At 38.8% G+C, this 16,704-nt stretch overlaps 1 protein-coding gene across 2 annotated transcripts in view; it reads left to right on the top strand.

Moving 5' to 3' along the window:
* The window catches only part of PSD3 (pleckstrin and Sec7 domain containing 3), a 594,572-nt gene that overhangs the window by 442,550 nt on the left and 135,318 nt on the right, over positions 1-16,704 (top strand). For both annotated transcript variants that reach the window (XM_011979615.1, XM_011979616.1), the window contains one exon: positions 13,768-13,811. In XM_011979615.1, the coding sequence (XP_011835005.1) occupies positions 13,768-13,811 (44 nt within the window). The remainder of the gene's footprint in view (positions 1-13,767; positions 13,812-16,704) is intronic.

Genomic DNA, 16,704 nt, shown 5'->3' with positions numbered 1-16,704 from the left:
TTTTATAAGGAAGAAAGTGATTCATTCAGACCATCACTGCATAACCTCTTTCCAAGGTGTTAGGCTCTTGGATTTCTGCATTAAAGCACATTCTTAAAATGTTTTTTAGATGGTTGTATTTAATGTCTACATGAGATGCTTTGATAATGTATGTTGCTGTCTTCCTATCTGTACGTCAGTGAGTTCAATGGGAATACCTTTTCTTCGTGGAATACATAAACTCTTCTGGAGAGGATTTTGACGTAGTCATGGCAAGTCTATGTTGGGAAGGACATGGAAAGAGTGTAAAGTCGTGAATGAAAATATGGGCTCTAAAGTCAGTCCGTCATCTATTTCAGTTGTGGCTGGCGTAGGGTTGCCAGATTTCACAAATAAAAATACAGCACACCCCGGTAAATTTTAATTTTAGACAAATTTTAGTGTGTCTCAGGTAAAATTGGAGGGCATGCTTATGCTCAAAATGTTACTATTTATCTGAAGTTCAAATTTAACTGAGCATCTTGCATTTGATCTGGTAACTTTCAGCCTACACCAAGCAACAACCTGTCTAACCTCCAGCTCCTAAATTAGTGAAGTGGAGTCATCCTAGTTACTTCCTAGGACGTAGAAGGAGGCATGAATCCAGGTCTGCTGCTTTCTAGCTCGTAGTTCTTTTTTTCCTGCCTTTGCTGCCGCCCATCATAATTGTGTTAAACAGCATCATCCTCACTGAAGCCCTTGCCTTCTCAGCACATGAAACACTTGCTGTGGTCAAGACAACTTACGAAGCATTATGGAGACTGAAGGGAGATGGAAGACTTGATCTCATCTGCAAGGAGCATAAAATCTAGTGTCATCTCTATTTTTCATCGAAGAAGCAATGTGTACACTGTGTGGTCAACATTCAAATTGTCCAGATTATACATTGAAAATTCCCCCCACCCTGCCACTGAGTTGCTGTGTCAGAGTCAGTCGTTGTCAGTGGGGTTGTGTGTATCCCCTCAGAAATGTTCTGTTCATGCCCAGATACTCACATTTTTCCGCCACAGAATGGAAACATACCATAACAGTGTTTTGCACCTTACTTTTTTCCTTCATCTCTTAATGTATTTACCTCCTCCTTAGCTTAAATAACTTTAAATATTCATGGATAACAGTATTATTTCTGGTGCCACTGTTGAAACTGTTCATCGTACCCAATTTTTTATTTGTGCTTGAGGTATTTGAAAATGGTACAGCCTTCTCCTGTAATTTAGAAAAACAGCCTGATCCATCCCAGATCCACCACTGCCTGCCATCGCCCCAGTCAAGTCACCTCACCTCTCACCCGGATTCCACCTGTCTCACTGCTATTTCCCTTTCTCTCTCACGATCCTTTCTCCACACAGAAGCGGGGCCACCCTTTAAAAACATGAATTACAGCAGGTCACCCTCCTGCTTAAAATCCTCTAGTGGTCACCTGGCCAGCACAGAGTAAACCCCTAACTTTTCTGGCTTAAAAGCCCTTCAGGACCTGCTTCCCCATTTGCCCTTGTCTCACACCACACCTGGGCCCACATGCTCCAGCCTCACCAGCCTCGCTGGGTGTCTCAGACCTGCCCGGCTCAGTGGTGTTCAGGAGCTGCTTACCTCGCTCCCCACACGTTTGCATGGCTGCTTCTGGTCACTCATGTCTTAGGTTTCCTTGCCAAGAGGCCTTCTGTGACCATCCAGGCTACGGCTACTCTTTCCAGTGACTTTATTTTAATCACCTTAAAATAATTATCTGGTAGCCTACCAGAAAGTGACAGAATTATCGTCATTTGTTATTTTTCTTTTTTATTATCTGCTTCTACCCCACTCAAATCTAAGTTCTGTGTCTGTTGTTCACCACTGGATTCACGATGCCTAAATAAATAACTGTTCAACTGAATATATGAATAAATAAACGAATGGTTTTAAGAGATTTATTTATACTATTGTAAGTGTTACAAACGTGAATTAGTCTTCTAGCTGTTATAAAATACTTTACTGTATTCATACTTATACCATATGCTATACTATTACAGTATTCAAAATAAAATTTATTGCTGTGAGAGTTCAGTGAGATCAAGTGAAAGTCAGGCTCTTAGCAGTGTCACGTAGTGGGGCCTCATTGATAGTTTTATTATTAGCAGAGGAAGATCAGTTATTTGAAATGGCTAGAACATCATCACAGCTTCAGAAATACCAGGCGAAACATCAAATATTCAGAAGTTTGTCTGTAAATCAAAAATTGGAAATTTTGCCGTGTTTGTTCAGCAATTCTTACTGTTTCCTCCCTACAATTTCTAATCGTATCATTCCAATCTGTTTCAAAATTGGTGTCCTCTTCGACAATGGATGTGCTTGTCTGACCCACGGTAGCTTACCTTGCTCTCTCTGTTGCCACACTTGAAAATTTGCCAGCCTTGAATAATTGGTGCTTCTAGTTACTTCTCAAAAAAAAAAAAAAAAAAAAGCAATAGTGAAGCTACATTCCCAGTTGGTTGAAATCAGGCTACAGCTGAGTACTAGCTTTCCTTGTACATGGAGCTTTCTCTAAACCCCCGGAGTATCTCCCAGGCCTTCCTGACTTATCTATTAGCTGCCTATTTCTATAGATATTTGAGTTGTAACCCTTAGTTTGTTTTTTGATGATGAACCAGCATTTGGACTTAATGTTCTAACCAGTTCATTAGATGTTTACGGTTGTAGCTAGGGGAAAAATTCTTTAAACAGGCAGACCTTGGAGATATTACAGGTTCAGTTCTAGACCACAGCAATAAAACAAATATCGCAATAAAGCAAGCCACAGGAATTTTTTGGTGTCCCTGTGCATATAAAAGTGATGTTTACACGGCTGGGTGCGGTAGCTCACGCCTTTAATCCCAGCACTTTGGGAGGCCAAGGCCGGCGGATCACCTGAGGTCAGGAGTTGAAGACCACTTGGCCAACATGGTGAAACCTTGTCTCTACTAAAAATACAAAAATAAACGGGACTCAGTGGCATGTACCTATAATCCCAGCTACTCAGGAGGCTAAGGTAGGAGAATCACTTGAACCCGGGAGGCGGAGGTTGCAGTAAGTGGAGATCATGCTACTGCTCTCCAGCCTGGGTGACAAAGACTATCTCAAAAAAAAAGTTCTATTTACACTATACTTTAGTTTATTATGTGTGTCATTGGAGCCTTCAGCAAGTTGTCATCGTTTTGCTTATGAAGGGTGTCACCTTGATGTTGGTGGCTGCTGACTGATCAGGGTAGTGGCTGCTGAAGGTTGATGTGACTGTGGCAGTTTCTGAAAATAAGACAATAAGCTTGCTGCATCATTAGTTTTGTTTGTTTGTTTGTTTGTTTTTTAAGACTGGGTCTTGCTGTGTCACCCAGGCTGAAGTTCTGTGGCATGATCACAGCTCACTGCAGCCTTGATCTCCCAGGCTCAAACAATCTTCTCACCTTAGCCTCTCAAATAGCTGGGACCACTGGCATGCACACCACACACGCCCAGCTGTAGACTCTTTCATGAAAGATTTCCGTGTAGCATTTGATAGCATTTTGTTAGCATTTGTTAGCATTTTACCCACAGTAGAACTTCATTCAAAAATACAGTCAGTCCTCTCAAACCCTGCTGCTGCTTTATGAACTATATTTATTTAATATTCTAAATCCTTTTTTGTCATCTTAACAGTGTTCATAGCATCTTCACCAGGGGTAGTTTCCATCTCAAGAAACGACTTTCTTTGCTCATCCATGCAAGTCCTCATCTGTTCAAGTTTTACGCTGAGATTGCAGCAACGCAGTCATATCTGTAGGCTCCATTTCTAATTCTAGTTGTCTTATTGTTTCCACGACATCTGCAGTGACGTCCTCTGCTGAAGTCTCAAACCCCGCAAAGTCATTCCATGAGGGTTGGAATCGACTTCTTCCAAACTCCTGTTGATGTTGATATTTTGACCTCCTATGAATCACAGATGTTCTTGAAGGCATCCAGAATGATGAATCCTTTCGAGAAGGTGTTCAGTTCACTTTGCCCGTATCCATCAGAGGAGTCACTATCTATGGCAGTTACAGCCTTGTGAAATGTATTTAAATAATAAGACTTGGAAGTAGAAATTACGTCTTGATCCTTGGTCTGCTGAATGGATGTTGTGTTAACAGTCATGAAAACAACAGTCATCTCCTTATACATCTCTGTCAGAGTTCTTGGGTGATGAGGTGCTGTCTTAATGAGCAGTAACATTTTTAAAGGAATCCTTTTTTCTGAACAATGTATCTCGACAATGGACTTAAAATATTTAGCAAACCATCCTGTCAACAGATATGCTGCCATCCTGGCTTTTTTGTTACATTTAAAGAGCAAAGGCAGAGTGAGGGCCTCAGGATTTTCAGAATGATACATGAGCACTGACTTCAGCTTAAAGTCACCAGCTGCACTGCCCTTAACAGAGAGTCAGCCTGACTTTTCAAGCTTTGTAGCCAGGCATTGACTTCTCCTCTCTAGCTATCAAAGTCCTAGATAGCATTGTCTTCCAATAAAAGGCTGTTTTGTATATATTGAAAATGTTGCATATATTGAAAAAATATATTGTATATATTGAAGGTTGTTTAGTATAACCACCTTCATTGGTGATGTTAGCTGGATCTTCTGGATAACTTGCTGCAGCTTCTCCATCACCGGTTGCAGCTTTACCGTGTATTTTTTATATTGTGGCGTCTACGTGTTTCCTTAAACCTCATGAACCAACCTCTGTTACCTTCAAACTTTTCTTCTGCAGCTTTCTCATTTGTCTCAGCTTTTGAAGAATGAAAGAGAGTTAGGGCCTTGCTCTGAATTAGGCTTTGGCCTTAAGGGAATGTTGTGGCTGGTTTGATCTTCTATGCAGACCATTTAAACTTTCTCTATATCAGCAATAAAGCTGTTTCGCTTTCTTATATTTTGTGTGTTCACTAGAGTAACACTTCTGATTTTCTTGAAGAACTTTTTGTTTTCATTTACAACTTAATTAATGGGTGCAAGAAACCTCACCTACAGCCCAGCCTTAGCCTCACTAAGCTTAATCATTTCTAGCTTTTGATTTAAAGTGAGAGACATGCAACTCTTCCTTTTACTTGAACAGTTGGAGGCCATGGCAGGATTACTGATTGGCCTAACTTCAATATTGTTGTATCTCAGGGAACAGCTGGTCAGTGCAGTGCTCGGAACACATGACATTTATTAAGTTTACCATCATATATGGACATGGTTCATGACTTCCCAAAACAACGACAGTAGTAACATCAAAGGTCACTGATCACCATAGCAAATATAATAATAATGCAAATGTTTGAATTGTGAGAATTGTCAAAATGTGACAGAGATACGAAGTGAAACCATGCTGCTGGAAAAAAAAATGGCACCAACAGACTTGCTCAAAACAGGGTAGCCATAAACCTTCAAGTTGTAAAGCAATATAGTATATGTGAAGCTCAGTGAAGCAAAGCACGATACAGTGAGGTATCCCTGTACTTAAAACCTTTGCTCTACAAAGAATTTAGCAGCAATCTTAATGTTTTGTTTACATTTGGAATAGTGTTATTCATACTAGCATATTTAAGACCCTTTCTCTAAGACACAACAGCCAGTTCAATAGAAGGTAATCTCAAGGTGAAGCAAAAGTAGTTTAGGAGGAATGTGCTGTGTTTGAATGCATCTTATTGATCAAGTCCACCCCAAAAATAAATGAATGAATGCATACACACATTAGTAAAAGTTTGAAGTATTATGTTAGTACAAAAGATAATTAGCAATTACATTTTTTTCAGTTTCTTTTTTCGCTTTTTGTTTTTTTGAGACAAAAGCCTCATTCTCTCTCCCAGGCTGGTGTGCAGTGGCATGATCTTGGCTCACTGCAACCTTCACCTGCCTGGTTCAAGCGATCCTCCTGCTTCAGCCTCCAGTCCCAGGCTGGTGTGCAGTGGCATGATCTTGGCTCACTGCAACCTTCACCTGCCCGGTTCAAGCGATCCTCCTGCTTCAGCCTCCAAGTAGCTGGGACTATAGGCACATGTCACCACACCTGGCAAATTTTTGTGTTTTTAGTAAGGGCTGGGTTTCCCCATGTTGGCTAGGCTGGTTTTGAACTCCTGGGCTCAAGAAATCCACCCTCCTCGGCTCCCAAAGTGCTGAGATTACATTTGTGAGCCACTGCACCCAACCTTCACTTTCAGGTTTGATTTTGTGCATCTCCAGAAATGCTGGCCATATTCTTTGGCAGGAGTGTTTAGTTAGTATTGTCTTTGGCTACCTTATTTTTCTTCAGTAATAATGAAGGAATGGAGGTTCAAACTGTTGTAGCTCGGAAAGGTGCATTTGACAAGAGGCAGTGGGAGTCCCACTGCTCCCCTTCCCCCACCTCTTAACATTTCTCTGACTTTCTTACTATAGCTCCTACTCCCTCTCCTATTCTTGTTTGTTCATTTGCAATTTTAAGATATGCATTTATTAATCTATAAAAGCTGTGCTTGGGATTTGAGAACAGGTAGTGATGTTACTGATCAGAAACCATGGCAAAAAAAAAATATTTAGTGAGGAACACAGGAAAAGGGAGCAGAGAGTAAAGAAGGGACTAGTTTGGGAGTTTAGCTGAGTGATAGCTAAGGTCTTTCTGAAGTAGAACTGTAAAATAGTAGATCTGGAAGTGAGCAAAGAACGCTAACTTTATGCAGCCCTCTCCTATTGCATATAAAGAAAATGAGGGCCAGATCAATTGATTTGTCTTAAATGTGCAAGTCCATGACAGGTGCCCCACCTACCCGTTTCAAATTCTTTGCTCATAAGGTTGAATCTTTTCTCTCTTTTATTAAATTTTTCTCTCAAGAAAATATGTATAACATAATGTCGCATATTAGATACTGTGTGTGAAAGTGTCTCGCACATTGTAAGTAGGAAAAAAATTAGTTGACTCCATTAGCTGACTAATTCTTCACTAGGTGAAGTTCAGTCAGGGTTAGCAGCACATTTTGTATTCCTTATATAAGAGGCCTCTGAAGGCAGAACAGATTAATCCGTACCTAGCATAATGCCTCCCTAGCCTCTAGGATGTACTTAAAAATGATTACATGATGAATTATACATGTTAATTATACTTCAGATTCTCTTTCAATAAGATAAGGGCTTTGAAATTAATTTTCTAGTGTTCATTAATATGAATTTGTGCTGGGACATGTATTCACGGTGAGGTGCTTTTGCGACTGTGACTGGGTTTGGAAGTGTATCACAACACAAGATTAATTGTCCAAGACACAGATTTCAGCTCTGTTTACATGTTAACTCGATTCCAAAACTATGTCTGACCATAGAAGTAAAAAAAAAAAAAAAAAACAGAAAAGAAAATTCAAGCATGTTCTGTCACCCTAAATAAGAACTGAAAAGATGAATGTTAACCAGGTTGCTTATGAATATACATTCTCTAATGTGGTGCTCTTTACAGTTGGGTATATGAAAACTGTCCAGTGGGTATGGGAGAACACAGATAGCTTAAAGGGAGTCAATTTCCAGAAACTCATCTTCTGTATGTTCTTCTCCCTAAAATGGATCTACCTTTGAATTCTTTTGTGGTCAAGCCTTCAGGCTATTTCTCCTTTTGCACCTCTGCTTAACAATTGCCCTTTGCCACTTAAGGGAAAAAAAAAACAAAAAAACAAAAAAAAAAACCTCACCTATAACCTTATTTGGTACATCGCAAGGTGTAAGACCCCCACTGGTCGGGAGGGGGCAAAAAAAGAGTCAATTCCAAATACTAGTTTTGGAGAAGCTTCCTATAGTGAGAAATAGTGCGGTTTTTCAATATTATTTTAAGGCATAGACAAGACAATAAAAGTTGAAGACCGCTGCAAAGTATTTTGAGCTTTTCTAACCATTTTGATATTCATCTATTAACTGGTTTTATCATTAATTTTTGACCAATGTCTTTTTTAAACATGCTTTTTCTCTGATAACACTGCCAGAGTGGCACATATTTAATTCTATACTTAACAGTCTGCTTGATCTGAGTATCTGCATGAGAGCCAGCATAGCATTTGAAAGAGGGAATTGTGGTATGGATGGTGTCATAATTCTTTCTGAGTACAAATTCCACTGCGGTCACTGTCAGTTTCACTGGAAGTGGAAGCTGTGATATCCTCCATACTTTTCATAATGATTCAGGGACCGCAGAGAAAAAAATTAATTGGAGTTTAGAGATTATTGAACTAAAATACACGGATTCCATCAACTGTGCAAAATATGTTGGAGAGAGAAAGAGAGAGACTCACGGTTACACAATGCATGGTAATGTAGAAAAGCTTCAGAGAACCCTGTGTGGGCTGGCGATGACGGCGCTAAAGCCTTGAATAAAATTGCATTTTATCTTCTCTGAGAAGCAACCAAAAGTAAGGAACAAAGACTTAAAAGTAAATTTAGACCAGAATACGTTTACCTCTGTAATTTAAGCAATTTCCTTTGCTTTTTCATTCTTAAAAATGATGATCTTCAAATTCAAGGAGTCGTTCTATCCTGGTTAGTGTCAAGAGAGGTGTGTGATTGTTATCTGGCTCCGGGGTTAAGTTACAGAAATTGCAGTTAGATAAAAGATTGGTAAGCTTGCAAAGCAGTGGTTTTTTTAACCAAGGCTTCCAATCAGAGTTACATGTGGAACATTTAGAAATATTCACGCATTTTCCTCATCCAAGGAGCTGATTTGGTAGATCTAGGACAGGGCACAATAATCAGTGTGTTAAAAAATTCCTCAGTCAATTCTTGTGTGCACTGTCACATCTTTAGATAAGACCACTGTGGTGAAAGACTATTTGACCTAGGAACTGACCCTGGAACGATTTCTTAAAATCCATCTGTGGGTATATCATCATTCTTTGCTAGGTCTCTGCTTTTCTCTTGCACCCTGGAGTACTGGTTTCCTTGGGCTGCTGTAACAAATTACCACAAACTTGGTGTCTTAAAAAACAGAAATGCATTCTCACAATTGCAGAGGCCAGAAGTCTGAAATCAGGAGGTCAACAGGGCTTTTCACCCTCTGGAGGGTCCAGGAGAAAAATCTCTTCCTCGCCTCTTCTAACCTCTGGTGGTCGCCAGCGTTCTTTGAGTTATGTGTGTATTACGCTAATTTCCATATTCCTCTTCATGTCGCCTTCTTTTCTGTCTTTCTTAAATCTCCGTCTGCCTTCTTCTATAAAGACACTTGTGATTGCATTTAGAGCCCACCCACGTACGTTCCCCATCTCAAGTTCTTTAACTTAATCACATCTTTAAAGTTTTTGCCATATAAGGTAACATTCACAAGTTCTAGAGAATGGGACCTGGACATCTTTGTGGGGGGCATTCTTCTTCAGCCTTTCACAGTGAGTTATCGCTTCACTGTATGTATTCATGTGGGCTGTCCTGTCCCATTAAGGTCCATGTGGTAACTTGCCCCCCTTATCTCTAACTACCAGTCCATAGCAGTGTTTCCTCACAAACCTTGCCGTCTTGGGGCCAGGCCAGATAACCCCTGGCAGAGCTGCAGATAAGCAGATAAGTTGTTTTTCTGAGCCGTAGACTATGCCTCCAGTTTTAACCATTTTCATGACAAATGCTTTTGGTCCTAAATGGACTGAGAGTATAGGATCAGTGCAGCCAGCCCATCTTCCTCTGTGACAAAGGCACTTCAAGCATGTGTCCTAGCAACGGTGGCTCTTTAAAGCTCATCTTTTAAGAATAGAACATTACCAGATTATTTGAATATATTCTAAGAGAGGCACAAGTCTTATTATCTTTTCAAACGGGCTCTGACTTTGGCCAGGCATGTATGATGCCATAAGGTTTGGTCTTAGGAGGAGAGAATGTAGTTAGTTGATATAAACATGAAGTGTTATTTACTTGAGTCAGTGTTTGTGACAACCAGCTATGGGACGTGGAGAGAAGTTAACTAACTTGGGATTTCATTTCCTCTTCCTTGTAAGGAAACCTCTGTTTCATGATCTCCGAGTTCAGTTCTGAAATCCCATTCTGTTGGTTCTTCCCTTACCATCAGAAAGGAGAAACAGGTGCTAGTACAGATGCATTTTAGAGAAGATGGCAAGAACCTCATGAATGAAGACCCTGCTGAAGCTTCATTTGATGAATATTCAATGGCATTAATTTGTTCTATTGTTTAATCTTCTCTAGTAGTCCTGAATTAGTCACATACAAATTGGGGAGACCGCGAAGTTCAGTGCTACGGCTCATTAATACCCACCTCCCCGCAACCCCCCAGTCCACTGGGCTTCAGAGATGGGCCGAGTCATAGAACTTTATCTCCTAGCCACACAGATCTGTCCATGGGAAGGATGGGGAACTAAACCTCTCCTGGGGCCTTTCATACTGGAGCTGGGAGAAAGAACTAGTTTGTTGTTACTATTGAGAGAGCCAAGCTGTGAAAAGGTGTTGCTTATTTTGGGTGCGTTTCTTGTTAGTGGAGAAACAAGGACTGGAGTTGGTTGGAGTAGAAAGAGGAGAATTGAGATGAGAGAGAAATTCCTGGACCCCTGAGGCTACTACATGCATACTTTTTTATGATCTGACTACATTAATTATTAGACCTCCTTACCCTTAAGGCGGTGTTTAGGTATTTGACATTTGAAAGTAAAAGAAATCTTAACTAATCTGTAGGATTTTCATATGGAGAAATCAGAGCAGGATTAATCAAGAGTTATATAGGTGTAACCACAGCTACTCAGAAGGCTAAGGCAGGAGGATCCGTTGAGCCCAGGATTTTGAGGCTGTAGTGAGCTATGACTGCACCACTGTACTCCAGCCTGGGCAACTAAGCAAGACCCTGTCTCAAAAAAAAAAAAAATTATATAATATCTATTAATATTTTCATGTACAGCAGCAGAACAAAGTAGTTGAAGAGATTAACTAGACTGGTGGAAGTGAGAGACCATGACGTCTAGGCTACACGGGAAAGGAAGTAATGACTGTCAGGCTAGAGATAAAGAAGAATCAAGGGAATTCATTTCTTAACTAGGCTGAGTAGAAAAAGAGATGGGAAGTTGTGTAGAGAGTGTATTTAAGTTTTGAATGCATTTGTAAAGTGTCTTCCTTTTATTAAGAAAAACAGTGAATCGTGATAAAGCACTACAAAGAACGAGGAAAATTCTTTTGCAATTTTGCAGTTGAAAAGAATAGGGATGACATCCACTGTTTGGATTCGGCATGCTACAATAAAAAAAAATCTATTCTATGTTATTTACACAATGAGAGGACTTGATCTGCAGTACTGCAAGTCTGTGGAATTCGGCAAGATGCTTTGTAATAGATTATCTTCATGAGCTATCTGGCTGATTGAATAGCAAGAATTTTTAAATTTAGAATTCTACTTCTCTTTAAGCAAAATATTCTTGAGGGCAAAAGTATTGGAAAAAAATTTGTGCTAGAACAGGAATGAATGTATTAGAAAAATTTTAGATGTTTAGCTGTCATTTCAACCATCTACCTTTATGAAGAGATTTTTAAAAAATCTTTGCCACATTGTGAATTACTCTGGATAATATTGAGTATGATAGTAGTATCTAAAGAAACTTTAATGATCTCTCTTCATTAGTAGTTTCTCAGCCCAGTGTTACTTGTGGGTTCAAAATGGCGCATGCAAGTAATAAAATTCATTTAAAAGGCATTTGTCCAACAAAAGCCCTATTGAGACTTGAGCTAGAATTCAGCTCTCTCTGCGTTTCCATAGGTGTTCAGCCTCCTGAGACATTAACTGTATCATAGATTGGAGCTCTTCAGTAAACCTGAGTTCTTCAAAACGAATACCCAATTTATAGCATGGTCTTTGTGCCTCAGTATACTCCGTATTTTAATTGTATGTTCCATCCCTTTTGTGTTTGAGAATACATACCATGTCCTGAAAAATAAAAAATGTGACCTGGTTTTTATTAGCTACTGCAATTTTTCAGTAGTTGAATTGATCATTGCAGCCACAATGGAGAATTTTTATGAAGTTTGTCAAGATACTGGCTAAGAATACATGTATTGAGTCATAAATAATATAAAATCTGCATCTTAAATAAATTTACACTGAATTTGGAAGTATTTTGCTGAAAAGTGAATTCACTATTGGTGTGCAGGGTTTGCTTACACACATGTAAATGCTTGAGTGAGACAATGTTAAGGGCCAAAGGATAGAAATACAAGGCAATTCTGCTCTGCTGTGCTGCTTGGACAACTTTCTGAACCTGCCTTTTCTTGTTTGAAAGATAAGAGGTTAGATGACATATGATCCCCCTTTTTTCTGTCTCAGAGTAAATGAAGTCTTGGCTAAGCCTTCAAGTTCTAATTGATCCAAGTCATTCTTGGAAGAAAAATGTTCCAACATCATCATAATATTGTTATGCATACAGTTTTTTTGTTGAATATAATTTGCTCTTGTGGTTTTGTATCTTAGAAATGCATTTGTGTGTTCCTTATAACATCTTACTTAAAATTTAAAAGTAAAGCCAGATACTGGTATGTGCCTGTAGTCCCAGCTGTTCAGGAAGCTGAGGCAGGAGGATCACTTGAGCCCTGGAGTTTGAAGCTGTTGTCACTATCATCATGATTGTGAATAGCCACTCCACTGTAGCCCGGGTAACATAGCAAGACCCTGTCTCTTAAAAAAATGCTTCTTGGTAGTTGGTATAGTGGAACAAGCTGACTACAAGGACCTTTGTAATGCTAAAGCTGGGAGAATCAGGGTGGCAGTCTTGTGCTGACTTAACTATACCATTATTGTTACCAAGGGTCTAAAGAAGCTTTCTGTCCAAGCTGCCACAACCACACACACACCACAATGTAATACTTAACTGTAAGGCAGAATTGGAATGTTTCATTGGTAATAAAAACTGCTTTAAGTCAGTGGTATGGAAACTCTAAAACAGTTCTAAGATGCTTTTCCATGTCTGGCTTCAGTTCCCCTACCATGTATCTTACTCTTTAATTTGCCATGAAAACAATTCTATTTCTTTCAGTAATGAAAAACGAAAAAAAAAAAAAAAAAAAAGGTTTGCCCTTTTATTTATTTTTATTTTTTTTTAAATATAAGGAAAGACATATATGGGTACCTATTTTTGAAAAAAAAAAAAAAAAAAGGCGGCCAGGCACGGTGGCTCACACCTGTAATCCCAGCACTTCGGGAGGGTGAGGTGGGCGGATCATCTGAGAACAGGAGTTCAAGACCAGTCTGGTGAACATGGTGAAACTCCGTCTCTACTAAAAATACAAAATTTAGCCAGGTGTGGTGGCAGTGCACACCTGCAATCCCAGCTACTTGGGAGACTGAGGCAAGAGAATCACTTGAACCCAGGAGGCAGAGGTTGCAGTGAGCCAAGATTGTGCCATTGCACTCCAGCCTGGGCAACAGAGTGAGACTCAGACTGACAAAAAGAAGAAAAGAAAAATGTATGAGTACTCCACTGGCCAACTGAGTGAAACTACAAGACCATATTTTCAATATGAGAAATAGCATGCACAGTGTAATTTTAATCACATCCTAATATGGTACGATAGCGAAATGTAGTACAATACTGTGCCTTACTGATAAAAGACAGTTTTAACTTTGTGAAAGTCTCTTTGTTTCATGAAACGTTCACCCAATGCTCATTTGCCTCTCCATGTATTCACCTTTCTAAAGCCAAGATGGCTGACGGGGGGGCTTCGCGCCTATCCTGTTAGGAAGGAATTACTTGGTCATTTGCTGAATTCAAAATGTGGAACAGAATGGAAAGAATAATTTGATCTCATTTTCTCTCTTTACAGGCTCTGTACAACTCAATCAAGAATGAGAAGCTTGAATGGGCAGTGTAAGTGTGCTGGACTTCAGCCTTTTAATAATGAACTACTCACTTTTTTCCTACTGTCTTTATGCCTTGGAAGTGATCTTAAAGGAGGATTAAATATGCATTGCCAATTCTCATTTTACACCAAGTGTCTTACCTACTTTGGTTTTATACAAGTAAACCCAGATACAAGTAAAACCTACTTTGGTTTTACACAGGTAAAACCAGAGTATACTGTGGTTTTTTTTGGTACTCAGTGTGTTCCTATTCTGTTTTTAAAATGATTGCTGTACCTGTAGGTAATTAATTATCTTTTAAATTTACCTTTTAAAAAGTAACAGTCTAAAAGAAAAATATGCTGGTGAATAGCATGTATTCCAAAATTTAATACAAATGGTTTTGGTATCACCCACTTATTTTAATTATCCCCTTTCTATCATCATAGATCATGGCTTCCCAGGTTTATTTCCTATGGTACTAATCATATTGGGACATTGATAGATACTAAGCCCAAAACAACAACAGCAGCAACAAAACAGGTTCTGTGAATAGAATAAGCTTGGGAGATGATAGATTGAATAAAGCTATTTTATTTAAACTACAGAACTTCTAGGAGCTTATCCAATGCCAGTGTGTGTTATCAGTCCCCAAGAGAGGAATAGAACGTGTAGTATTTCCTGACTCTCTTTGACAGTAAAATGTAGTGTTTCAGGGTACATACTTTGGGATATGCTATTAAAGATGAGCTACATCTAAGTCTACGTAGAACAATACCACTCTTGTTAAAATTTCGCTAATCAATATAGCAGTTCAAAGTTTTAATTTTTAAAAAAATTATGGAAGAATATGAAATTTTTAATCACATTACCAGAAAATTAGGTCAAAATGTGTTTTTTGTAATTACAGCTTCGTGGATTTTATTTTTTGCTTTTACTAAGTATTCATAAGTATTGTTTTACCACATGACCTAACACAGCCTTCTACAATGAACTCGGGTTTACAGAATCATAACTTGGGAGATAAAACTTGTTCTATCATCGGCACATTGGAGGAACATGGTTTAGTAGTTGACTATGTATTACATACAATGTGCGGGAATGAATTTTTAAAGTATCAGCACCACTTGAATTGCTTCCACTCACTGTAGAGTCATATGGTACTATTGCAAGTTAGGGAGTCAAAAGTTAAGAATTTAATATTTGCATATATGTATATATATATATGACTTATGTGTCTGTATGTATATACATGATGAGACTCATTTAAAGGCAGCGTTCCATTTCAGGGAAAACAGATTATTAAGAATTCATGGTCTGCTATCAAAGGTGATCATTCTTCTTTGGGCTTATTTCTCATGAACAAAAGTGGGTTTCATAGAAAAATTTTTTGAAGGATATAGTCAGAATCTTGCTGAAATGCAAAAAGGACATCCTGACATATGCAGAATATGCAGTCTAGAGAAAATAAATAAAAATGGCATCATTGTATTCACTCTGGGCAAGAGAATACATTGAAAATTCTTTTATGAAGTTATTTTAAAAAACAAATACATATACTCTTGAGGACCTCTTTTGTAAATCTAGCTTTTTTTTTGAATTTGTTACAGCAGATTTTATTTATTCATTTATGGGTAGTCAGAGTTGGATGCAAGAAAGCTGTATCTTGTGTGTGATCCAAGGGTGGAGGGGCGGGAGTTTATCCAGTAGCTGGCTTCTTCTGTGGCCCTCTTGTGAAGTTAGCAGAGCATCTTATTCAGAAGCCTGGATTTCAGAGTCAGATAAATTCTGACGTGAATTACAACTTTTTCATGTAGTAGCTGGTTCACTGACCAAGTTAACCTGTAGCCCTCAGTTTCCTCTTTTGCAAGACTGAGCAATTATTGAGCCTTGTGTAACCTTCCGGATGACACTGTGAAATGTTCGAAAACACTGAACATAAAGCAAGTTGCTCTTCTGTTGATGCCTGATGCTGTAGCTTTCAAAGCCTCAATTTCTTTTTCTTTTGTCTTTTTTTGTTTGTCTCTCTTGTTCATATGCATATACATGTACTACATTTTTATACTTTATCAAGAATTAGAAGAAGACACTATAGTGGTTGTCATATAATTAACTTTCTGTCTTCAGCTATAAAATGAAGGAATTGGATGAAATGATCACAAGTATTTTTTCTACTTCTAATATTCTGTAAATTTCTGAGTTTTATCATATATCAATGTTTCCTCCTGTGGAAAAAGTACTACTCTCTCAAGCAGATGTAAAACAAAGGGATTGTGGGACACCTAAGTCTTGGAATAAATGCTATTTCAAACAAAATTAAACAGATCTGTAACCAGACTGTTCAATCGATGTCCATCTTGAATTCCTGCAGGAGAAATTTGAATTTAAAAATCTGACGTACATCTTGAATTTCTGTAGGAAATAAATGACCAATACCCCAATTTATTAAATCACTGAGTCTTATTTTTATCTTAAAGCACCTTTTAACATCTAAAACTGGTGTTTTTTATTTAGAACACACTTCAGAGAACCCTGACATATAACAACGTATGTGATCCTTTAGAAAAGGAACTAAGCAGCCGAGCACGGTGGCTCACACCTGTAATCCTAACACTTTGGGAGGCTGAGGAGTACGGATCACTTGAGGTCAGGAGTTCGAGACCAGCCTGGCCAAAATGGTGAAACCTCATCTTTACCAAAAATGTAAAAATTAGCTGGGCGTGGTTTCGTGCAGTTGTAATCCCAGCTATTCAGGAGGCTGAGGCAGGAGTATTGCTTGAACCCAAGAAGAAGAGGTTGCAGTGAGCCGAGATCGTGCCACTACACTTCAGCCTGGGTGACAGGGTGAGACTTGGTCTCAAAAAAAAAAAAAAAAAAAAAAAAACCAAGCTTTTTCCTTCATAAATGTGTACGTACATGGA

Source organism: Mandrillus leucophaeus, unplaced genomic scaffold, assembly GCF_000951045.1.
Source record: "Mandrillus leucophaeus isolate KB7577 unplaced genomic scaffold, Mleu.le_1.0 Scaffold204, whole genome shotgun sequence".
Classification (NCBI taxonomy): Eukaryota; Metazoa; Chordata; class Mammalia; order Primates; family Cercopithecidae; genus Mandrillus; species Mandrillus leucophaeus.
This window is presented reverse-complemented; position numbering and strand designations above follow the sequence as displayed.